Raw genomic sequence first — 24,590 nt, forward strand, 5'->3', positions numbered from 1 at the left:
GAAGCACAGGAAGTTCCGCCTGAGCGTGAGGGGGAATTTCTTCCCTGTGAGAGTGGCAGAGCACTGGCACAGGTTGCCCAGAGAGGTTGTGGAGTCTCCTTCTCTGGAGATCTTCAAGGCCCGCCTGGATGCAACCCTGTCTACCATGCCCTAGGTGACCCTGCTTGAGCAGGGAGGTTGGACTAGATGACCTCCAGAGGTCCCTTCCAACGTTACTGATTCTATAATTCTATGATTCTATGTTCAGGTATTTGTATCTTATGCAGTATATCTGACAGAGTCTTTGCAGCTTCAAAATACACRCTATTGAAATATGCTTGTAAAGTAAATAATGGCTTAAGAAAATTAATTTCAGACTTTTTTTTTTTGTTTTTTTGTTTAGATATGTTGTCTCCAGCAATGGAAACTTCAAACATAACTCCATCAGTCTATAGTGTCCATGCATTAACCTTACTTTCTGAGGTAAATGTCTCCTCAGCTGTACTAAATACTGATTTTTAATAATCTTTTATAATTGCAAAAAGCTTTGGGCTGAATGTTTGAGGAAAGATATTTGACTTGAAACATTGATGTAAAAAGATAGGGGTTCCTGTCATATAACAATGTATAGAACTAATTAAACAGTTTAAAAAGATTTGGCGAGATGGATGCAAAGTAGGTTGTGCCTTTTCAGATGTATAGTATAGAGAATGTTTTTGGTGACAAACTTTGTGCTGTTTGTGGTATGTGTTATTTTCTGCTGCTCATCACAGTCAGTCTTCGGTGTGTGGGGTTTTTTTTTTGTTTTTTTGTTTTTTTTGTTTTTTGGGTTTTTTTTGTAGCTTATTCTGTAGAATGCTTTGACCAAGAATTTATACTTTTGTGTTTTTACCTAAGTTCCCTTTAAAAATGAAGGTATGTTTATACTTTGGATTTTATATAGTACCTGGAATTTGACTGCGTCCATTGTGAACTTGAACATTCAGTGCAAAACACTATACAAAAAAAAATTGCTTGTGGTAAGCATAAAGTAGCTTGGGAGTGAGCGAAAACGTTTTTTCCTCACTTTTTATAGGTTTTGGCTCATCTCTTGGATATGGTTTTCTACAGCGATGAAAAAGAGAGAGTTATTCCTTTGCTTGTAAATATTATGCACTATGTTGTTCCCTACCTCCGTAATCACAGGTATCTTTACAATTTATTCAATTTATGTAGATCTTTATAGTTGATTGAAATTTGGTGTATCTAACACTTCAGTTGAATCAGATAGGATAGGGATTGAATTATCTATTGAAACCTTCTTATAAAGCAACTGTTTAAAATTACCTTATGTTGACTTTATTTTGTTTAGTGCTCACAATGCATCCAGCTATCGAGCCTGTGTTCAGTTATTAAGCAGTCTTAGTGGATATCAGTATACAAGGAGAGCATGGAAAAAGGAAGCATTTGATCTCTTTATGGATTCCAGTTTCTTCCAAATGGATGCTTCTTGTGTTAACCAGTAAGACTTTTCTTCTTGCTTGTGTTGGTGGCTGTTATGAGTTTTATGTATGTATACTCTTACACGTGAAGATATGTAATATGGAGCAAAATTTCCCAAGATATCTCTCTGTTGAGAGAAGAAAAGAGGAGTGTTTTGTATTTTAAATTACTGCACAAAGAATATTATATACACTTCTTGTATGTGTGTGTGTATATATATATATATATATATATATATATATATAGTATACACCACACCTAATATTAATTTCTATGTACAAGTACATTTTTCAACTTCAGATTTATTTTAAAAATATATATTTTTAATAAGATGAACAAAATTCCTAAGCATTGCATAGGTACAAATCAATCAAACTGTACTGATGAAATGATACCTATATAACAAAGAGATTAGGTAAGAAGTTTTAGCAAATGAAAGATAGTTTAGTTAAAAGAGCAGAAAGTCTCCTATAAGGATTTCTTCCTTTTCTAATTTGTGTACAATCTTCCTCTTTTAGTTGGAGAACTATTATGGATAATTTGATGACACATGACAAAACCACATTCAGAGATTTGATGAGTAAGTATTATTGATGTAGTGGTAACTTTTCTCCAAGGGAAACATAAAAAACAGAAAATGAAGATCTTAAACTTTTGTTCAACTCTGGATAATTCAGACAGAATGGATATGGTTTTTTTCAACTATTTTTTTTCTTGAGATTCATAAGTAAAATCATTTGAAGTGAGGGAATTTGAGACCATCCTGGCCCACAGTGATTTTTGTTTATACAACAGATTTTATTAACCAGAGGGTATTTTTTTTTTAGATCTTTGACACTAACTCTGCTTAAGGAAAAATTGATTCTGCACAACCAAAGCTTCTGACCATCTGTGCATGCAAACTATATTTAAAACAAACAAACAAAAAGCCAGAGGGATTGTGTATATCTAAGAACTTTCTTTCAATATATATTTTTAAATCAATGTGGTTACAAATACAAATGGCAAGGGTATTTTCTTAGTGGATGTTTTTGAATTGCATTAATCCAACAAAAGTAAGAATTATTTATGCCTGAAGGTGAAACAGAAGAGAAATTTGAAGTTCCTCTCAGCGCTACTCATTTTCTCTTTCAGCACGAGTGGCCGTGGCTCAGAGCAGTTCCCTCAATCTCTTTGCTAATCGGGAGGCAGAGCTGGAGCAGCGAGCTCTGCTCCTGAAGAGACTGGCCTTCGCGATCTTCAGTAGTGAAATAGACCAGTACCAGAAATACCTTCCAGACATACAAGGTCGGTAAAAACGTGTCCCTTAATGGAATTCTTTCTCTTGAAACTGATTGTGGCTGAGGAATTTTTTTATGACAAAGTTCTAGCGTTTTGGTCAGTGCTACGTGCCATCTGTGAGAGAAATTTCTGGATAACAACAGGTAAATCTGTCCTCTGAAATATTTGTGTGATTCAATTTCCATAACTGAATGCCAAGTTTCTGCTGATTTTAGTGGGAACATTTTGACTCTTAAATGGTTGCAAAATACCTGGATTTCCCAGTTTCCAGTTGACATTTAGCTAGATTGTTTCACTGATTTGTCATTTTGTACCTTGATTGGTGTTCTTGGGTGCTTTTTGACATAATAGGTACTTATATCTTGAGTGTTGAAATGGGGATAAATACAAAGGCTGACCTTGAAGAGGTTTTTAAATTCTTCCTACAATTTCTGCTCCTCTGTTTGTCTGTCCTAATTATCACTGAAGCACATCTCTTCCAGCTGACTCATTTCATTAAGTGATTGGGAATGAGATATGTTTGTTTCTTTCTTTTTTCTAAGATGCAGATGGTTAGGGCACTTTCTTCTAAGTGGGTTGTCTCTTGGTGTTACCAAGATGGATGCTTTGGTCTCTTCCTTCATATAAAAGGTCAATTGCATTATCTTTCTTGTTTCATTTGTTGTAGGATTTATTCTTTGAGGTTCTTTTCCCAGTCAGTCAGTAGCTGAGTTTACAGTGTTCAAGATACCAGTTGGTTTTACTGGTCTGAACTACGAAGTGCATGTGCTGGTTTGAATGAAAAATTTCTTTATATATCTGCCTCTGTGTTGAATGCTTAATGATGGTTATGATTAACTAAGAGGAGATTGTCCCTGTGTGATATGCCATGTGATGCAGCCTTTCATATGCTGTGATGATGCAGCCTTTTAATAATATTAATGTTGGGTATATGAGCTGTTATCATATATTTTGAAATCTGCTAACATCCGCTTTCTGAAATGGAGTGAAATTCTCCATAAGATAAGGAAAACTCTCAGATGCAATATTTTATTAATATAGAGAGCTTTGATCAAAATGTGTATTTGTTTTGTTTTGAGATTTTTGTTTTTGTTCATTGCTTAGTGAAAGTGGTTGTTTTGTGTGTTGACAGAATCAATAAACTGTAACAAAGTACTGAAATATTAGCATGACAGATATTAAAGAAAAAAGTTTTGAGGATAAATGAAGGGAAAGAGAAGATCCTAGTTGGAATTATTTTGAACTGAGGAATTGTTGTTCACTTTTTTCTTTCAGAAAGGCTGGTAGAAAGTCTTCGTTTGCCACAGGTGCCCACTCTTCATTCCCAAGTGTTCCTGTTTTTCAGAGTATTGCTTTTAAGAATGTCTCCACAGCACCTTACTTCACTTTGGCCTACTATGATCACTGAACTGGTGAGTTGACGTTAGTATTCCTGACTTGGAAGACTTTTGCAAATTTGAGACACAACTGCTGAATGCTTTTAAGAAAAACTGTTACTGATACAAAATTGGTTATAGATGCACTGTGTATGATTAAATGTACAGTGGACACAGTTTAAATTGAATGCTGATGTATTTTCAGTTGTATTTTCAGTCCTGGTGTCTTTTTTTTTTTTTTTTTTTTTTTAACCGATAGAAAAATTGTTGACTTACGCTGTTTAATCTATTCAGGTGTCTCCTGAATTGAGTTTGCATTTTGTCACAGTGTTCCCTACTTATTCCTACTTACCAATTCAATAGGGTACGTGTACCCTTCCAGCTATTTGTGCTCCCTCACTGTTCTTGCTCACTTTCTCCTGTTGCTGCTTTCCTGGTTATTTAGCCCTCCTCCTCCAGCAATGAGGATGAGAACTTGCATAAAGAGGGAGACAGACTCCATGTTGCATTGGCAATTGGTCGTAATTCCTGCCACACTGTTGCTGAAATTTAGTAGTTAGATGTATAAAAGGCCCGATACCTGGCTTTGTTTTTAATTCTTAGGTCACTCTGTCGTAGCAAGACACGATAACACCTGTTTTCAGAACTGCTACCTATGGAGTGTCTGGGGTTGACTCTTTGCAATCATCTGGGTTTCAGTTTTGGTGTTGCTTTGGGAATGAGTATGGAGGGGRGTGGCTGGTTCATCTTGTAGTCAGTTTAGCCTGTTAGCCAAGTAATTCCTAAGGGACTGGTTAACCTAAAATGCCAAGTAGAATCACTGCTGTGATTTTTTTATTATTATTTTATCTGCTGGAGGCTAAGTTAGGCCTTTGTTAACCATTAATCTAAGCAACAGAAGGAAAGAAGCTACATAAAGTATTTTAAAAACTGGCAATAGGCTTATTTAAACTTGAGCCTGTCAATGGCATAAATATTAGGAATCCCATTCTACTAAGATCTGCTCAGAGCTGAGAGCAGCATGGCACCCTGATTCTTCTGCTGTCTGCTGGCACTGATGCAAGTTACAGCAGTCTAGGAACTACTTTCAGTGGACAAGACTTTGTCATCTCCAGGGGCTCACGCTTGAACTTGACTGTTCCTTTATATTATTAGTTATCTAGTTTCCTTTTAGTGTTAGTGTTCTTTGGGTCCTCTTTCTGGGTAGTGGAAGGGATTGGCCTGTGAGAGCTTTTCTGGCCATCAAATAGCCAGCTTATGTGGCCCCTGCACTACTTGAGCTATATATATGAGTTGAAGGAGTTCCAGGATGTCAGGGACCATTCGTAGTTCAGTGAGTTGTTTCATCATCCATGAATGGAAAAAGCTCCAAAAAGCAGTTCTTCTAAGGCTTATTCCCCAGACTTTCCTACAGAATTTTACATCACAGTATGTAAAAAAATGGTATTAAAATACAGCATTTGATTTTCAGGTACAAGTGTTTCTATTGATGGAACAGGAGCTAACTGCCGATGAAGACATTTCCAGGTAAACTTAAACTGAATTTCCTGCCTGTTTAACTTGATAATGATCTGCAATCTTCTGACATGCTGATGGACAGCTGAATTATTTTTAAAATAATTTGTCTTCAAAAAATTTTCAAGTTCAAAATAAAAGGAGAAGCAGAGTATTCCAGTCTGACCAAGGACATACTGTTCAGATTATTCTTCTTGAAAGGCAAAACAAACAAACAAAAAAATACTACTATCACCTTACTTAAAATCATGCAATAGAGGTACATTACTTTCTACAGTCCTAGTCTTGCTGACTAAAATGATACTACTTTTGTAACTAAAATGTGTGTAGTATGACCTTACAGCTTTTTTGTATCATATGAATATTTTAATAAGGTTGACAGAGWATTTACAAAAAAAATCTAATAAAAATTTTATTTCTTCCAGTGTTATAAAGGCATGAGGATGAGTTAAGGTTTTTTCTAGTTTCATTATCTGTTTCCGTCCCATCCACTCTTTACACAGTATGATTCAATTTCAGTCAATTCTAACAGAAGAAGCAGATTTTGCAAAAGAATTAGGAGTTGGATGCCCAAGTTCTGTCTGTCATTTTTACTTAGTTTCTCTTTATTCTTTTGGAGATTCTTTCCCTAAGATACAGTAAAATCCCCATGACTTGCAAGGTAGGACTTGCTCTTAATTTTGATGACTGATGGGGATCAGATGCAGCGTAATGCATTTAAACATAAACTGCAAGCATAGCAAAGATTTGCAATGTTCTATTTTGATTTATGGAATCAGAATTAACTGGTTAATAAAGAGTTTTATGTTTATAAAGGCAAATGCAGAAAGAGGATCTTCCCAAAACAGCAGAAAGCCATTATGACTCACCTGCCCTCTATACTTTATTTTAGAACTTCTGGCCCATCTGTTGCTGGTCTGGAGACAACATACACAGGGGGCAATGGTTTCTCCACATCCTACAATAGCCAGAGGTGGTTGAACCTGTACCTGTCTGCTTGCAAATTTCTGGATTTGGCCCTAGCATTACCATCTGAAAACCTTCCTCAATTTCAGATGTAAGTAAAAGAGGCTGTAATTTAGGTTTTGGGATGCTTAACTGTTTTTTGGTAAAACTCTAGTGTTTAAAATCTTTGTTTTCCTTTCTCTTTCTGGCTTTCATCCCAAAGTAGCCCACAAGGTATTCCCTTCCTGTGTCAATGCAGTCCCCAGAGCAAATGATGCTAGGCTGCAGATGAGTTTTAAGCTGTTTTTGTTCAGCATGTGACTGGAGGTTCTCCACAGTTGTGAGCTAATCAGGAATAGTAATGATTTATTTTATTTTTAATGAATTTAGTTGCAGTAATGTCCAGGAACCCAAAATACACCCATGTATCTCAATGACTAAAGCATCAGATCAGAAGACTGTATAATCTCAATATGACTTCAYTTAAAATATTCCTGCCTTATTTGACTGGAAGACGTGTCAACAAACCTGCTTGTGAAGGAGGCATAGATTATTCTTGGTCAGTAGTTGTTTCTGTCTGCAAGCTATTTTCCCTCAGCAGTCCTGTTCTGTTGCAAAAAATCARTGCAAAGCAACTGGCTTTGCATTTACTGGAGACCCCAGAAACAAGAGGCAGCACAGGACAGAACAACATATCTCATCTCTTCTGTTACATTGCACAGTAGTGACCAGCTAAGCGCTACTGCCCTGGCACAGATCTGTAGACGTTTGGTCAACTCTAATTTTCCTGTTACTCAGAAGATTCTCATGTAGGGAGGAGAGAGTTTGCACACACTGTGTCAGTTCGTGCCCTGTAGTACTCTGAAATACAAAACTAATCTTGAATGTTTTTTGATTTGGGGAGTTCATTCGCAATTCTCATTAAATTTTCCATGCTGTTCTGCTTCTCATTATTAGCCAAATTGGTTTTATTAAAATATTTCTCCATAGTCATTAGTGTGTATTTCTGCAAAGACTGTAGTCATGCAGAATCACTCTCTCTTCTTATGATGTTCTCACYGCAGCTTGGACTGAATCATTAAGGAAAGAAACTTTGATTCCCTTTGTAGTGTATGATGCAACTAACCAATCTTTACAGTGTAGCGAGGGGAAGCAGAGGGGAAAGGTCCATCTGAGCCTACTGGCACTTGAATAGATAAAATATAGATAAAAAGCCTCTGTTATCAACAGAGTATATTGAGAACATTTGATGTGTTATAGTAAACACTGCACTTGTGCAGCAAAATGTTTTAGGTAACTTGCATGTTTTATAATTCAGAATTACTTTCAGTTCCCTTGTACACAATAGAGATGTGAATGCTGCTACTTTTAGCTTCTCTGCCCCTTCTTGCTTTTGGTATACAAATGCTCCTTTTCTCAACCATGTTATCTCTTCCTTTCCAGAATATGGCTTTCCTATTCTATCTTGACAAGGTTTCTTTTYCTTATTTCTTTAAAATTTAGTTCAACTACCTCATCCTGTCATACTCTTAGATCTAGCAGAAAAGTGTRCATGTTCAGTAAGGATAATGTCTGCTTATGCTATCTCATGGCAGGTATCGTTGGGCTTTTATTCCAGAAGCATCAGATGATTCAGGCTTGGAGGTACGAAGACAGGGCACTCATCAAAGAGAATTTAAACCATATGTGGTACGTCTAGCAAAACTGCTGCGAAAAAGAGCGAAGGTATGTCACTTTCTTCCAGTTTCCCTTTGCACTGAAAACTTTTGCGTTCAGTAACTTGCAGCACTTTTTTGTTTGTGTTTGGTTTTGTTTTGATGGAAAATGGAAAGGAGGTTATCTAGAGTGGGAGATTTCCACTGGAGTAGCCTCAGGTCAGCACTGGGCAAAAAACACATGCAGGTATGAAGAAGATGACTCTGCTCAGTGGCTTTGGAGTATCCAATTAAAAAACACTTATTTGAGTAAAGAGTAGAATGTGCCTCAAAGTCTAATACATTTTGATGCAAAAATCATTTCAGATGGTCAGATTTCAAATCATTTATGTAGCTACTAGTATAATTATCTTTTGGGGTAGAAAAACATTTTTGTTCCTATTAACCTCATTTAATTATTTAGAAAACAGTGTTGCCTTTCCATAAATGAGAGAACCACAGAATCACAAGAGTTTTGAAACTGTGCAGAGCCAGGGAGGGCTGTTTCCTGCCCTGAGGCAGTGGGAATGAAAGGGAGAAGCAGGGAGCAGTAGAAACAATTCTGGTGGGAAATGGGCTGTATAATTTGTAAACTAGGAGTGGAATTAGAGGCCTCATTATGTTGGTATGTGAGATATTGTCAAAACCCTTGTTTGGTTAGGGGTGGAGGCCTGATGAGCTGATGAAAGCTGACCAAACCCTGTCCCAGAGAGCACTTTTCTGCTGCCATAAAGAAAGAAAAATGAAAAGGGATACTTTGCTGCTCCTTCTGCGAGGACAGACTCTTCCAGGCAGGCACTTTGGCTCACTGGCAAAGGCTGCCTGGCTGGGCCAGGGAAAGAGGGACTCAGTCATATGGGAGAAATGTTTTCGTTAGATTAAAAAAAAAAAAAAAAAACACTACTGACACGCAAGTGACATAAAGTTTAGTGATAACTTAGCTGCAGATGGACCTAAACTAGTTAGCAAAGGCTTGCAGCTTTAGGGAATAAAACAAGTATTTGATGCATATCTACAGTTTTCATGTTACTGTCTTTGAAAATAAGATGAAAATGTTCTTCTCCTAACAACATGTAAAAGGGGTAACAAGTTTTAACAGGCTGCTAATCAGATGTAGCCTCTGACCCTGATGCTTTCTGTTGTGTTCTATACCTGTTAGAAAGTTATCACACTCCAAATAATGTCTCTGCATCAATTATAAAATATACATGCTGGTAAGTACTATATGCTGAGGTATAGGCGTGAAGGGAGGGTTTCCACAATATGCTTCAGGGAAATACAAAACTTCCAGAATTTCTGAAACCCTGTAGTCAAGGCAGCAGTTGCACGTTTTGAACCAAAACTGGGGATATGAGGATGAGATAAAAATGAGGTAATGAATACTGGTGTCCAGGCCATTTCCTTTTTGTGCAGAGGAGAATACTGTTGTATGTAGCTGTGTGCTTCTCTTAGAAAATACTATTTCTGAGCAAAATGTTTCAGTTGACCTTAATTGTACTTCAGGGCACTCTGACTGTGACTAATACTCAGACACGCACAGTATGGTATTTGTTCTCTGAAAGAAATGTGCTTTAAACTTCCTTTGACACTGCTGGCAATAAACAGAAGAACAAACTGTCAGTGCTATTATTGTCTAATAGTGTCTTGGCCCCACTAGCTCCAGTGTGATGATTCTGGATAATGGATTCTTTGGGATGGATGATTTTTTTGCTGAAAAAATAGCACCCAACAAACTAACTGCACAGCCTTCATGGCAAAGTATTATTTTGATATRTGAAATGCAGTCTGAAAGTTCTCCTCTTTCCTTCCACAGGACAAACAGGAGGACTTTAAGACGATGGTTTTGGAGGGATTGGAGATGGCCAAGCATCAGGTGAGGGTGGCCTTTGATGCTTGAGTTTTGAAACGAACTTACCATAATACTATCACCTTGCAGCCCTGGTAGTATCTAGCCTTCAGTGAGAAGTGACAGAGAGATGAGTCTTTTTAGGACAAAGTTGAGAGATTGTGGGAATCACAGGTTCCCATATTTTTAACTTAGTTTCCTACATCAAATAGATTACCAAAAAATAGTTCAAAAGGAATTATCACCATAAATCATTCTAGAATTATAACAAATTTTGCCACACACAGTCCCTAATGTGGTCTCTGTTAAATTACCTGTTTAAGTATCTGACAGATCAGTTGTGTTTTCCAAGCTACTGCTGTGAGGAAATGGCTTGGACGGATTGTATTTCRTTGCTCACTTAAGAGCAAGAGAATTGGTATTGGTACACAGACCCCATCTAGCTGGCTTCTTGGTAGCACTAACACTTGGTGTATGCTGCCACTACTCTGTGTTCATCACTGGGTTATACAAAGTGGTGGAATGAGAATCAGTACTATAAATTCTTTCTTCTGTGAATCCAGTCCAAAGTGAGTTAATTTTGAAAGTTTTAAAGGAGAAAGTTTTAAAATTAAAAACCTTTTTTAAAGTAGGCATCAACTCTTTCTATCATGGAATGCAGTGTTTGTATTGTTCCAGTTTATTAGGTAGCCTTTTGTTTCTTGGAACTTTGTAGGGAATAAATGGTACAACTAGAATAGTCATCTCCCATGATGGGGAGCCAAACAGAACCAAAATAAAATACTAATCTAATCACTTTTTATGAAACAGATATCATGAGGGCTCCCGAATTGGAAAAGACAGTTTCTTTCACTTAAAGGGCAAAATGGTTTTTGTAAAAAAAAAAAGTGATTCCCTGAATAAACCTCTTTGCTCAAAGGCTGCACAGTCAAAAACCTTTCCTTTACACTCTCCTCCCATTGGTATTTTTTTATTTCCCTTCATTCTCTTTTCCTTAAAACACCTGCTCTGCCTGCAACCACAGCCATGCAGCGTGGGGGATTCTCGGGAGCTCTTCTTGGCCCCTTCCCCAGCAGATGCATTGCAGGAGCAGTGGGGTGAGGCGCTRCGCAGAGGCAGAGCAGGATGTGGCTCTCACTGGTGCTTCCCTTTTTCCTCCTGGAATAAAAAAAAACAGTATTGTTGGACCTCTACTTCATGGCATTTAACTCTCCTATACTAACCTAACATCAATCATAGTCCAAAGAAGGAGTTTCTAGTTTGATGTTATCTTATTTTGTAGATTTGAATATGATTTTTGAGTTAAAAAAAGGAAATAAAGTTGACTGTCGTGTAAGCAGCAGGGTATTAGTGCTCRGATGTTTTAGCGTACAGATATTTAAGTTAACTCTACATACGGTTATACGAGCATRCTGACAGACTCCCTGTAAGCACTCCCTCGTATGTGACTGCTGCCTTCACTGGTGGGGTTCCAGAAATCTCTCCCTTGAWATTCCCCCCATAGGTGGGAGGTGTGTAACCAAGGCTTGGAGGGAACCCATGATGACTACTTGAACTGCTTTCCTTTGTGAAAACCAATGTCTGCTCAGAGCCTTCGTGGGCGTTAATAGCCATGTCTTCGTCCTTCTGAAAACTCAACACTCTAGTTCAAAGTGAAGATATTCAGTCTCTATTCTAACTTCTTTTAGGTTTTATTTATCAACACTGATGCTGGCAGTAGGGTGAAACATGAATGTTGCTATCAAAAATTGGCCTGCTTTAGAAAGCAACTTAGCCAGCACACGACTTTTCCAAGCAGCTGCAGTGCTGGGAGTAACATCAACTTTGGCTGTGTCTTCATTAGCCAGTGGGACGTGGCAGCAGGAGCAGCTGTGTCGAGCAGCGCAGCAGTGCCAGGGCCTGACACATGCTGCGAGGCCTGGCTTGCTTTGGGCCAGCGCCAGGCTGAGGTGGCGGACTGCAGCATCTGCTGGCAGCTGGGCACAGCTTTCACTTTAGTCCAGCCTGTGTCATCCTGGCCACTGCCACCACACAACAAAGCATGGCAGGGGACAGGAGCAGGAGCTCTGCTGCAAAAGCTGTTTTCTAGTAGGTGCACGTTTTGTTAAGACTATTCTATGGACTATGGAAAAATACCTGCTGGGCATATTACGGTCTGTTTTGTTTGTACCTGTACTTTTTATGTTCTGTCCTGTATTGTTTCATGTTTCTCTCTATTTACAGAAAAACCCAGAGGAGGAGAGCTCAGGGAAAATGTTAAGCTGGGAACCGGGTCACTTACTTCTAACCATCTACACTGTTCGCAGCATTGAGCAGCTTTTACCTTTCTTTAATGTACTGAGCCAAGTTTTTAACAGCAAAGTCACAAGCAGATGTGCTGGACACTCAGGGAGCCCTGTCCTTTACCCCAACTCTTTTCCCAATAAGGACATAAAAATGGAGAATCTCAAGACATTCTCCAGCAAAGCAAGGCAAAAAATTGAAGAGATGGTTGAGAAGGATTTTCTTGAAGGTGTCATAAAAACATGAGCTAAAATGGTACCATTCATCTTATATGTAATGTAACTATTTAAATGAAATACTGTATCTTTCCAAGTTGTATAGTATTCTTTTCTTACTTTGTATGTAATGAAATACTTACTTAATGTTGTATTTAATTTAAATATTTGTAAATAAGAGAAGAGTTCTGGATGTGGCCTGAATCAAGTTTAAATATTGGTGGCTCATATTGATTATGGTGCCTACTATTTACAGTACACTTGTTTTTGTTGTCTTGAGGTCTGTCTTAAAAAAAAAAACAATACATGGTGCACATTTTTTTTCAATTTGTTTCCAGTTTATTTTTGTTGTCTGGGTTTTGACTTACTGGAACTTACTTACAGTTATTTGGCAATCTGGAAAATGCCATCATACCAGGAATTAATATAGAACTAAAATGAAAAAAAAAAAAAACCTTTGCCAGAGGTAGATAGCCACAACTGAAACGTATGGATTTGTAATACGTATATATTTAAAATATTACAGCCTATTAGGCCAGCTCCTTCAAACTGGTGGGGAGGGGGGTATCACAAACTTGTCTCTGTCCCCCTCCATCTTAAAAACTATGAGAAATGCTTTAATAGCATTGTCATGATTTCATGTATACATTTCACATCATACATAATTTCATAAAAACAATTTTTCTAATGAAGATATTGCAATAATATGCTGTTTGTTTTCAAATGGTGTTTTTCACTATAGTGTTCTCTGTGAACTAACCTATATGGCTGCTGAGTGATGATGATGTTTGCCCATAGAGGATGGCGTTGCTGTGGCAATACTGAAAGTGATGGTTCTGCAGTAGTAAAKCTGTGTTAAGCTACTGTAAGCACAGTTGCAACAGAGCTAGAGTTACGCACAGCTACTGCAAGTGTACTGCAGGCAGTACACTTGATAGCAGCAAGGCCTTAAGCTTCAATGGAGCCTCTGCACTAGCCCAAACCCTAATCTGGGGTGGCTAATCTCCCTTGTAATGCGCTGTTAGGGGAAGGGTTAATAATAATCAGATTATTGCTAGTAGAGAAGATGAGTCTTCATGCTTAGAAGACTGGAGTTGTAGCCTCCCTTCTGGACAGGACCAGGCCACTGTCTGTCAAGAAGTGACACTCAAGGCACACATTTGCTTGCATCTAGCTCCGTTCAACTTTAGAAGTTAGGCAAACGAGGAGGGGGAAGAGCCAGGAGCAAGAGCATATTATTAAATGGTAAGTTACCAACAAGTAAGAAATAATAGGGAGAAAAATATTGTGCTCAGTCCTGATTAATCCCTTTTACAATCAGTCAAGAATGGTTTGATATGTACACACTAACAAATGGTAAAGTAATATTGAATAAGTCAAGTTAGGAACTTTAACTGCAGTTATATCTGTTGTTATACAGGCTCGGGTGGTGTTCCTACTCCGCCAGCAAGATGGTAAACAGCCAGGCTTACTTCATGGGCAAGGGCATCAGCATTCTCCTACAAGATATTTTAAAAGTTAGTTACATTTTGTTGCAAATACCTTCACAAATATGAATTTAGATGATATATGCAGTAGTAAGGTAAGAGCTTTCTTGTTAATGCATGTTCCCTATCTTGCTCTGTCATCTTCAGGTATCTTCTGCCAGTGTCTTGCTGGCTAGAAGAAGGGATAGTAGAGTGTGACATGGGAAGAGCAGAACCATTGATTTTGGTGACAGCTTTAAGCTTACATATGGACTAACTCTTAATTCCAGACAAAGTTTATTTTTGATTCTGCCCTTAAGAAATCATGCAGTTACTGACTGCCTCAGTAACTTGCTTTCTTTTTTTTAAATCTTGAGTACTCAGAAGGTTGATTGTCTTTTCAAAATCCTTTAGTGTCAGATATGCCTTTATAAATAAGGCATATATATACAATATAAATAAATATAAATATAAAAAACTTTTACAGGCAAACATTAAAAAYAGGATTTTGTTTATAAAATCCTAAGAGATTTTTTGTGATCACTAACTTTAAGTAACTTTTTTCCAAATTTAGGAATGGTTACATTTGATTAAACAACTAATATATCAACATACTTCTCCCGCCTACATCCAATGCTAATCTGAAAAWTTGCAGAACTTAACCACATTCCCCCTTATAGACCTGCTGTTTCAGTTCTGACCTGTTTGTCTGCTTCAGCATATATTCTAACTGTATCTTCTGTTCCTGATGGACGGACAAATGCTCGTGACGACTTGTACTTCTTCACAAGGGCATCAATTTGCTCTTGTAGYCCTGGAGGTGTAACCACACGCCTTTCTGCATCTGTTGTGCCAATAACTTGCCGGTCTGCAACCTACAACATCAGAAATAGATTTAACTTACTGCTGTGCTGTAGCTGTACAATGAGAGCAGAAGAAAACAACAGATGAGACAGACTGAACTGCTTCAGTTTTTGATGCACTGCATTATCTTGAGCAAGACCTCAGCTTGAGAGCTGCCTGCTTAACTCAAAAGATTTTGGGATCCTTAAGACTCCTGCAAAGCTACTGCTCATCATGTATTAAGCAAGTCTTGATAGGATTCAGCCACTTAATCTGGAACGAGGGTCAGCTCTGGGACCGGGGGGCTCAACTGCCAGGCTGACCATGCCTCCTTGGTTAGCCTCCAAACTTCTCCCAGTAGATCAGAATGCTTACATGCTTACATGCTCTGCTCTGGTTAATTTAGACCCAAGAGCTTCCCTACTGTGTCCTTAAATCTAACAGAATGCTACCACATGGCAGTCTCTCTCCTCAGACCTGCAGGTCTTTTGAATATTGCCAAATACAAGGAAAAAAACATGACAGCTTGAGTACTTAATTTATATTTAATTTGTAAGAAGTTGAATACCAAGAAAAATTCATCCAGCTTAGGAGTTAGGGGCCTCTGAAAAATAGAACAGTAGAGTTCAGACTTTAGCTAGAACAAAGAGACTTGAACCTATGTCAGTCAAACTAATACTCTGATCCYTTTAAACACAGGCAAAAGTGAAATGTAAGCACTTATATTTTTTCTCCRTAGGAGTTTGTTTATCCATCTAGTGTGCATCTTCAAGAAACACATCCCGGTTGCAGGTCTGAAAGAAAAGTTGCAGCAATGCTGCAATCCTCTCCCTAGCATTTAGAGTTCTTCTCAGCCCRCCAGGTTTTGAGACTATCAGAAAAAAAACCTTCCAATTTTTGTTTTCCATACCAAAAGGCACCTGCTGAGTTACAGAGTTCTGCGTCCCTGTTGTGGGCTTGAAGTCCTAATCATTCAATCTGCTTGTTCCTTTGTGTGAAAAGCATAAGTAAATTTAAGAAAAAGTTTCAGAGGCAATGTTAACAAACCCCCTCATCACCAGAGAGACTGTGAGACAGAAGGTATCTATGAACAATAGCACTACTGTATATAACCACTGATGTTAATTTGCACTCACTGTAAATTCAAAATAACAAGCCACTTTCCCATCTCAATTTTTRTTAGGGCTTTTCCATTTAAAACACAGTTGTTATTTCATCATATGTTTGTCACATTTTTTTTACTCCAAGTGAAATTCCAATCTTTTCTCTTTGCAYTGTGCAGCTTATTCCAATGGGGCCTCTTAAGCCCAAAAATAATTTTTTTTTTTTTTGAAGACCAACAAACAGACCAGGAGAAAGAGGAGGGAGCAAGGGAGAGGGAGGGAGGGAGAGAAGCTATTCTACTATTCTAGAGGAGGGCTGTACGACACTGCCGTAACCTGAGCCAGCACCGAGTACTGACATGCACTAACCTGAACTGTGAGTAGCCGATTTGGAAGGTCGGAGTAGATGGCATCCCACTGTTGCACAGTAAGACCTTTCAAAGCCAGGATTGCTTCAATAACCAGCATGTCTGAGATAGCATCGCCAACTGTCTATTAATGGGGGCAGAGAGGAGAAATAAAATGGTGAAGTCAACAGTGAAGAAAYGTAGGCATGATCTCATCAGTAAGCTTCCACCTGAAGAGAGTGAAAATGAAGCCAGGCTGACTTGCTGCAGGCAGGGGGTTGTTCTCACTACAGTACAGCAGAAGAGTCACATAACTGTTACAACAAACAGCATAATTGTACAGTTCTGCCAAGGCAAGTGCTAGTCATCACCTTTTCTGATAAGGACTAGCACATCATCTTTGTTCAGGGGTCAGGCTGCTTGAAGCTGACCTGTGACATTTGATTTGGCACTACTCCTGAGGAATAATGTCTGTGCTAACGCTAACACTGGGATTCCCACGCAGTGCGGACATGGCCACTGGAATATCTCCCCTCCTTCCTTCACAAAGGTTAGTAAAAAGCATTAGTGGAAAGATTACTTTTTACTGAACTAAGTCGCATATTATCACTATTTTAATGCCATCCAATTTCCTCTTTTATTTGTTCTGAACCCAAAAGGCTATACCAGATAAAGGTATTCTACATTCATTCATGTAGAAAGCATCTTTCTCARTAAAACTGGCACTGATGTGCCCTTTTTCTCTTTCCCTTTCATTGCTTCCTACTCCAGTGGTCCCTGGCAGCAGCCTCACAGGTTCTACTAAACAGGGTTAGCCCATGCCTGTCAACATACTGACTTGCTTCTCTCAGCTTTTACCTGATTAATCAGGTCAATCATGTTTTCAAGCATCTTTGCTGCTTCTCTTCTTTCATCATCTTTTTCCTCTTTTGCCAGTTGTCTTATTTTAGTTTCAGCAGCTTTACTAAATACTACCTAGAACAAAAAGGTCAGAGCTTGTCATCATCAACACATATCAAGAACTGAGACACACGCAACAATGAGGAGGAAAAAAAAAAAACAAAAAACAAACACCACTCTGGGTAATTTGATTATATTTTTGTACACGTTGACTGCAATTCTTGCATGTTACACACACATACTTACTGTGCCATGTCCGTTTGCCTCAAAGTACACACCAACATCAAACTCCTGGGCCTTGTGATGTAGGTGTTTCACTCCTGTTTTGACACAGTGAACAGGTATCTACAACCCAAAGATATACACAGAAAATACACARTCAGTCACAGGTGGCTGGTAACAGCAGGTGAGGTAATAATTAAAAAACACAGTAATTCAGAAAGTGCCAGGAACTTAGCAACCCAAGTGGACAGTTACTAACCAAACTGTGTTTCACAACTACTGATTTCCCAGAGCTCAAATTATCCACTGCTTCTGCAGCTTGGATTTAAAAGAGGTTTTTMATTTCTTCAAATGGACATAAAGGCTGATTTAAAAAACAAAATAAATAAAAAAAAAATCACACAGATGCACATACACACGCACTCCATGAAAACTACCACTTATTTAATGGTTTCAGGGAACATAACAGTTTTCTAGCCAAACTGAAATACCTCAGCTCAGTTTTTGCCAACAGCCAACCACATTTCAATAGCAAACAAYATTCAGCCTGTTGCAAAAATGAAGTCTCAATGTATCAAAGAGCCTTTACTGACTCACTTCTTTGCAAAGCCCTAAACTTCTGCAATTCCAGAAGTAACAGAGAATTTTGTTTAACTTTTGCCTATTTTTTTTTAATCAGTAAAATCTGGCTAGAACTTTTTGAACTTTGCTCCTATGGGTCTCCTTTACCACCAAGAATTTAGTAACTAGTACAGATTTGAAAGAATCAATAATATAATTGGACTCAATTGGACTCCTAGTAATTGCACTGTAACAGCATTTATTAAAAAATGAAACACTCTTTACACTAAACAGCATTTGCAGAAARCTACCAGGAAGAGACTGGAATATACCTTAATTGTTTCCTCAAGAAAGCGTGTTGAACTCCCATTGGCATATGCTGTCTGTACCACTGCCATCTTTAAAGTCTGTTCCACCTGAACAAACCAAGAAGTGTGCTTTACTGTCTGACACACACAGAGGAGTGGGATACATAGAAAAATAAATCAGAATTATTCAGTGGTGTGTAAGACTAAACTACATTCTCCTACAGGCACAAAGTCCTGGGCATCAGAGGAAGGTACTAGCTCATAGACCAAACRCTTATATATTTAGGATAACAAATTCCATCTACATGTTTGTATATCACATTTTTAGTGGCTGGCTTGAAGCAGCTCTCCATCCAGTCACCTTCTTAGGCTCTCCTCACCATTCTTCAGATTCAGCAAGCTCAGTGCATTGACCAGACACATGGAGCCATATTCATACATAGGGCCATATTCAAAAGCAACAAATTTGAAGCTTCTAGAACAAAGCAAGCAGAGGCTGGTGGTAAGCACATTCTCAYTGGCCAGCATTTTCATCACTGTGTAAGAAACAAACCACTATCACAGAAACCAGAACCTGTATAACTTATTTAGGTTTAGTCTTACAGACACCAACAACATCTAGGAAGGCTTCTGAAAAAGAAAGGYTTTTTTCTATATCCCTGGAAGGGGGAGAGGATGGTATGCTGCAAATAATTAGTTATAGAAGACGCCATGACAACATATAAACTACAGGATCATCACAAACAAGTTCTCAGACGAATGAATTGTTCCATGTTCATAAAGCTTCGCAGAAAAGCTGAGTTAAGAACTTAAGTACTTAATGAAAGGTACCAAAACAAAGGAAATGGTATAACACTACACTGTACATGAAAACTGGAAAAAGTTCTCTTTCACTAAGAAAAGCTTCAAGGTTAAGATTTCACTGCTCAGATTTTTATTTAGAGCATGTAAGTTACTCCTTTATAAAAGCAACATTTTTGGCATACCAGTGAGGAACAGAAATGATCTCTTTCTAAACTTCAGGTTCACTTTAGTCAGATCTGAAAAGATCATATATACAGAAACACAGAGCTTCTCTAGAGTATGTTACACTTTGCCAAATTAAAATATCAACATTCATTTCATATGTTAAAGTTACCTTGACAAGAAGTTCTTTAAGGAATATACTAATTAAAGTTGCTATTTTATCTCCATCGATTAGGTGAAAATTGTCAGTTGGGTCCTTATAGTAATAAACAATTCTATCTCCATCTCCATCAAGTGAGCAGCATCTCTCATTAGGCTTCATGTCTAGCCCTAGTGCACAATTAATAAATGCAAATTAGARACAGAAAAAGATACAAAATGTTTAATTCCAGTGTGGACCACATGCAGAAATTAGTTCTGTGCAGACGCATACAAAAGTAACGYTCAAAAGGCAAGACATCGCCTCGAGTGAAACAACAAGGAGGCTGTACAGAATGGCAAATGCAAAATACATACTCATTTCAAAAAAAAATACAGTGAACTCAAAAATGCAAGATTTGTTGTGCTACACCTTCTCATGAGGTGTATATGAAAATCAATCCCAGAACTACAGCATGTAGTAACATCTTAGTAAACTTTGGACAGAAATGCTGAACATCGGTTATGGCAGGAGAACAAAATCGTGAAAGAAAAACATCCACACCCCTCATAGTCACCATTGAGTTAACTGCAGGAGCCACATCACCTGYGGATGGCAGCCAATTGCCTTTCTCCACAACAGGGCAGAGCAAGCGGATGTTTGCACAGGGAGTCTGAGGCAGCAACTTGCTGACTTTAGCCCTTCCCTGCAGCACCTCTGAGCACAGGCTGCAGCTTCGGGCACGCCTCTGGGCACAGAGCAACAATCACCTGCATTTCCTGACAAGTGGCAAATCCACTGTATGCTCCTGGTGTCATCTCATCATCCATCTCACCCTCCAAAATACATGTCAATTAAGCATTTTTCTCTTGCATCAAGAACTTTTTCTTCAAAATATATTTTAGACCTGTTTTAATTTTAACCCATTCCCACCTGCTAGCCTGTGCCTCCCCTTTGCTTTTCACGCACAAGACTCGCTCTCTTAACAGACAAGCATGCATACCCACATCAGTGGCATCATCATCAAAGTGGCAAGACATGGCAAAAAAAATCCTACCATCACCACAATCTCCACTGTACAGCAACCATCATCACAATATCTCAGAGCTGTACAAAACATATACAAGCGGATCTGCTGATTATAAAACACCTCATGTTTAGTTTATTTGATATTTAATGTATGCAACCATGTATATAATGTGTGAGCCAGAACCTGCCTCAAAACTTCTTCTGGTACTATTCAAAACTGCTTCACACTAACACGGAAACAACTAGGAAGCAGTCACCATCTGACACAGCGGTGCCACACAAAAATGATCTGGTCTTTTCTTAAGGTAAATTTTGCTTTTCTCCAAAGTCCTGGCCAAGATTGTTCCTTGTRTTAACCTCACAGTTCCTTTCTCAGAAACTGTGCAGCTGACTACCTCCTGGGCTGATCTGAGAGGCCTTCAGGAACTCATCATGGAGTACCGAAGGATATACTTCACCCTGCAGCTGCTTGTTGGAGAAGCATGTTTTAGCACACAGCCAGGAGACAGGAAAAGGAAAACTGGGTAATGCCCACACTGCTGACATCTTTTGTCCTTCAGAGCATAGAAAATGCCCCAATATTTCCCTCTTCCTTCTCCTGCACATCCACAATGATACAGTTCAAAYGCAATTAGGGAGGTATGGCTAACACTTCCTACTGCCTATGAGATATTCAAGCTGAAATGTGAGTTAATGACAATTACAAGTTTCAAGAGGTTAAGACTCACAATTTTAAATTTGGATTTTAAATTGGGAGCTGTCACCAYACTTCAGAGAAGTCAGCTAATTTATTTCAGTGACTGATTATGAAATCGTRTTTTCTTTTCAGAACACAACCCTGCGCAGAAATGAGAAAGGAGTCTTCTGTCACTCCTCCTTCAAACCAGAATCTAGATACAATACATGAGCATCCATTCCCAGCAGGGATTGCCACTGTGCCATTTCTTTTTCAGCATTTTTCCAGTAAGCAAGCAGCATGGCAAAAGAGAAACGCAACCGTAGCTTGGTGTTCAACTTTAGCTAACAGTTGCAGGGGGCATGCAGTTGTCCTAACAGAGAACCCAGTTTAGTAATGATCTAGTACTCAAACTAGCTCRCTCTCCCAGTTCGGGGATTTTATTTTATGCATTTTCCAGGAATATGGTTCAAGTCATTTTTTCACTGACTCCTGTAAATTAGTCCGTTTGCTGGTACAAGGGTGCTATTTATCCCAGCTGTTCCTCAGGAGCCTGAAAAAGTGCATGCAAGGCCAGCCCAAAACTTAAATGTTTCTTGATAATACAAAGAGGTAAAAATTAGTTAGTCCTTGCCAATGTTTGGGCTCTGCCAAGAGCATTCAGACCAGACTGTCAAATATATTTCAGCCAGTTAGAGACACACTGTAGTCCTCCAAACAATGTAGACTAACATATTAGTCTATATATATATATATATATATATTTTTTTTTCTAAGGTTCTGCCAAAAACAGTTGTAGGATTCTCTTTTTCCATTTTGCAAGCAGAACCACTCATATAATCACTTAGTAAGACATCAGGGAATTCACCTAATCTGACAATGTTGTGCCATTGCTACACCCTGTACTTTCAGATCTGAAGAGGAGGTTAAAGATACAGAATTACTGACTACATACCCCTAGGTGGTTTCTGACGAACTTTTACATAATCTGCACCACATAAGTGATTGAGCTTCTCCTTGGTTCCATCATTATATAGGTGAATTAGTACTTCCTTTGGAAAGTAGCATGCCATCTCCATTAGTTTCTGGGCTCCTATTCCATTGGCACAATCAACCTTCAGATGCCTCTGACTATCTCCAGAGCTGGGAAAATTAGCCTAAGGGAAGAARGCAGAAAGTGAACATATATTCTAGTGAAACCATAAATTCTCTCACCACACCTACAGACATGCTGAATTCAAAACTTTSGACCTGTTTTAGGCTAACAAACTGATAATAAACATTTTGTACATTTGCACAAAAACAACAATTAACAGTATTCACCTGTTTGATCAGTTCTACAAAAGCTTTGGATAGTTTCTGGTAATAACCTTCCAGCGTTGCTCTCCCATACTGTCCTTGGGTGTTTTGACAGCAGACCATGTAATGTAGTTGTGGTGTTGTCACCAGACCATAATCTAACACATAATAAAAGGCACAATATTCAGAAATATAGTTCTAAATTCATTCTTCCTTAGGGTCTTATAATATTTGCTACTCTACAGCAAACAGAAAAATGCAGCACAAGAAACCATATTAAAATTTTCAAGCTCTGTTATGGAAAGTACCACCACCCTGCATTAAACAATATAACTACCCTGAAAAAAAGACTGCTAAAAGCAAAAACAGAAATGGTATCTGGGCTACTGTGTTAGATCTACATAAGTAATTCATGTTTACACAAAAATATAAAATCAAACTGGAACTGAAAGCTCAACATACCATGGTATTGTCCACCTAGAATGGAGATACCATCTATTACTGACTGGGAAAGTTTCTTGCTGCTTGGTCTAGAAAAAAAAGAAAACACTTTATGGACTTTGGAAGGAAGTACATGTGGAGGATGACTGTCTTTATATTGTAGGGTCCTACTAAAAGAAAAGCTGAAAAACACTGCCTCAGAGAACTGCGAAGACAAGTAAACTTCTAAACACATTGATGTGACACCCACCCCCACCCACCCCCAAAAAAACTCCACTCAAGCATCTAGTTCAGAATGCAGGCCAAAAGTTTTCATAATTATCAGGGAAGCTACTGTAGTAAGAACACTGGGAAAAAATGTTTTTATTGAAAAGAACATTTTCAGACTTGAATAATTACTTTAACAGGTACCAGACTAGGTGTAAAAATGTTTAATCTGGTTGTGGAGAGCTAAAATCCAATAACACCATGAACAAAACCTTGGCACCTCAATAAAAGCAACATGTATCTACARTATTTTGCAATTACCTGGTGTCTCTACCAATAAAAACCAAAGCATCTTTGTGCAGGTTCACTGCTTCCTTTTGACAGATTTCAGTCATTACTTTCTGTAATTCTTGTTCCTCTGCATTTGCTAGCTGTGTAGCATATTCCTCCCATAAAGGATGCAACATTTCACCATGAGGATCAATCAGCTTTACACCATTATCTTCCTTAGAAGAAAACAGAATAAAATGTACTAAGCCTAAGACATGGACACTAAACTAAATCTCTTTGAAGACAATCAAAACATATGGATTAACTAATTTCTTCAAACTTAGAGCACTTCTGGGAAGAAATGGCTTAGCTACCAAACCTGCATCAAACCCAAACAAGTAATGTGATCAGCGTATTAAGTCACCCGCCCCTCTCGTTATCATTTTGCTATGGAATTTATTTCACATTAAAATGAAATAATGGGAGATCCCATAACCTGTAATATCCCAACAGCAGCAGAAGCCTTATTGTCTTATTTTAACCACTTTTTTTTTTTTAATTAACAGATTTTGATAAAAGGTTCACCTTAAGGATGCTTTTAGCTTGCCAACCTTACAAAAATCCCTACACTGCAGTGTTTACTTTTCCAAATGAGATAAAACGGCAGTACTGTATAGAAAAAAAAGCAACTTCAAAAATGCAAGCAATAGTATTTGCAGGGAGTAGTCTGCACACACGCCTGCACAAAGTGTATGAGCTTGCAAGATCTRGTCTCTGGGTACTTTCTGTTCCTACTGTTCTGAAGAGCTTTGGCTCCACCAGACTGATCACAACTACTTCCTTATTTAAAATAATAAAGGTTGCTCTTACTTCAGGATTGTGAGATGCGGTGACCATGACGCCAATGGTGGAGCCGGTGGCTCTGGACCTGAGGACGGCCAGCAAGCCCATGCGGAACATGACATGATCGAGCCGCTCTGCCTTGGTGCGAAACCCGGCGGTGCCGTACTGAAGAGCGAGCCCAGCAGGCTTAGGGTGTAACGCGGAGGGGGTTTTAATATCTGCGAAATCCATCTCTGAAAAGTGAAGGAGTACAGCTGCCAGGGAGCGGAGCGCCGCCAACGCAGCGCGTTTTGTGGTTACTTCACTGGGAAGCCCGCGGGTCTCTCARCCCAGGGTCAGCGCAAACGCCGCTCA

The 24,590-nt window shown here is 38.6% G+C and overlaps 2 protein-coding genes across 2 annotated transcripts in view; one reads left to right on the plus strand and one right to left on the minus strand.

Annotated features, from left to right (window-relative positions):
• The window catches only part of DOP1A (DOP1 leucine zipper like protein A), a 61,924-nt gene extending 48,966 nt beyond the window's left edge, over window positions 1–12,958 (plus strand). Inside the window, exons 27-37 of the mRNA XM_085299233.1 lie at window positions 383–462; window positions 1,055–1,164; window positions 1,331–1,480; window positions 1,980–2,041; window positions 2,596–2,748; window positions 4,018–4,154; window positions 5,590–5,645; window positions 6,526–6,690; window positions 8,174–8,303; window positions 10,086–10,145; window positions 12,342–12,958. Of these exons, the coding sequence (XP_085155359.1) occupies window positions 383–462; window positions 1,055–1,164; window positions 1,331–1,480; window positions 1,980–2,041; window positions 2,596–2,748; window positions 4,018–4,154; window positions 5,590–5,645; window positions 6,526–6,690; window positions 8,174–8,303; window positions 10,086–10,145; window positions 12,342–12,647 (1,409 nt within the window). The 3' untranslated portion in view covers window positions 12,648–12,958. The remainder of the gene's footprint in view (window positions 1–382; window positions 463–1,054; window positions 1,165–1,330; window positions 1,481–1,979; window positions 2,042–2,595; window positions 2,749–4,017; window positions 4,155–5,589; window positions 5,646–6,525; window positions 6,691–8,173; window positions 8,304–10,085; window positions 10,146–12,341) is intronic.
• A 146-nt stretch (window positions 12,959–13,104) lies between these two features.
• PGM3 (phosphoglucomutase 3) lies at window positions 13,105–24,584 on the minus strand. The gene is made up of 12 exons (XM_085299195.1): window positions 24,264–24,584; window positions 23,445–23,629; window positions 22,938–23,005; window positions 22,500–22,633; window positions 22,132–22,333; window positions 19,505–19,662; window positions 18,391–18,474; window positions 17,522–17,620; window positions 17,234–17,350; window positions 16,398–16,520; window positions 14,784–14,957; window positions 13,105–14,115 (listed from the first exon to the last, which is right to left on the minus strand). Exons 1-12 carry the CDS (start codon window positions 24,465–24,467, stop codon window positions 14,029–14,031), a joined length of 1,635 nt encoding a protein of 544 aa, XP_085155321.1. The 5' UTR covers window positions 24,468–24,584; the 3' UTR covers window positions 13,105–14,028.
• Window positions 24,585–24,590: the final 6 nt, after the last annotated feature.

Source organism: Rhea americana, unplaced genomic scaffold (assembly GCF_003343005.1).
Source record: "Rhea americana isolate MKP2758 unplaced genomic scaffold, rheAme1 scaffold_147, whole genome shotgun sequence".
NCBI lineage: Eukaryota > Metazoa > Chordata > Aves > Rheiformes > Rheidae > Rhea > Rhea americana.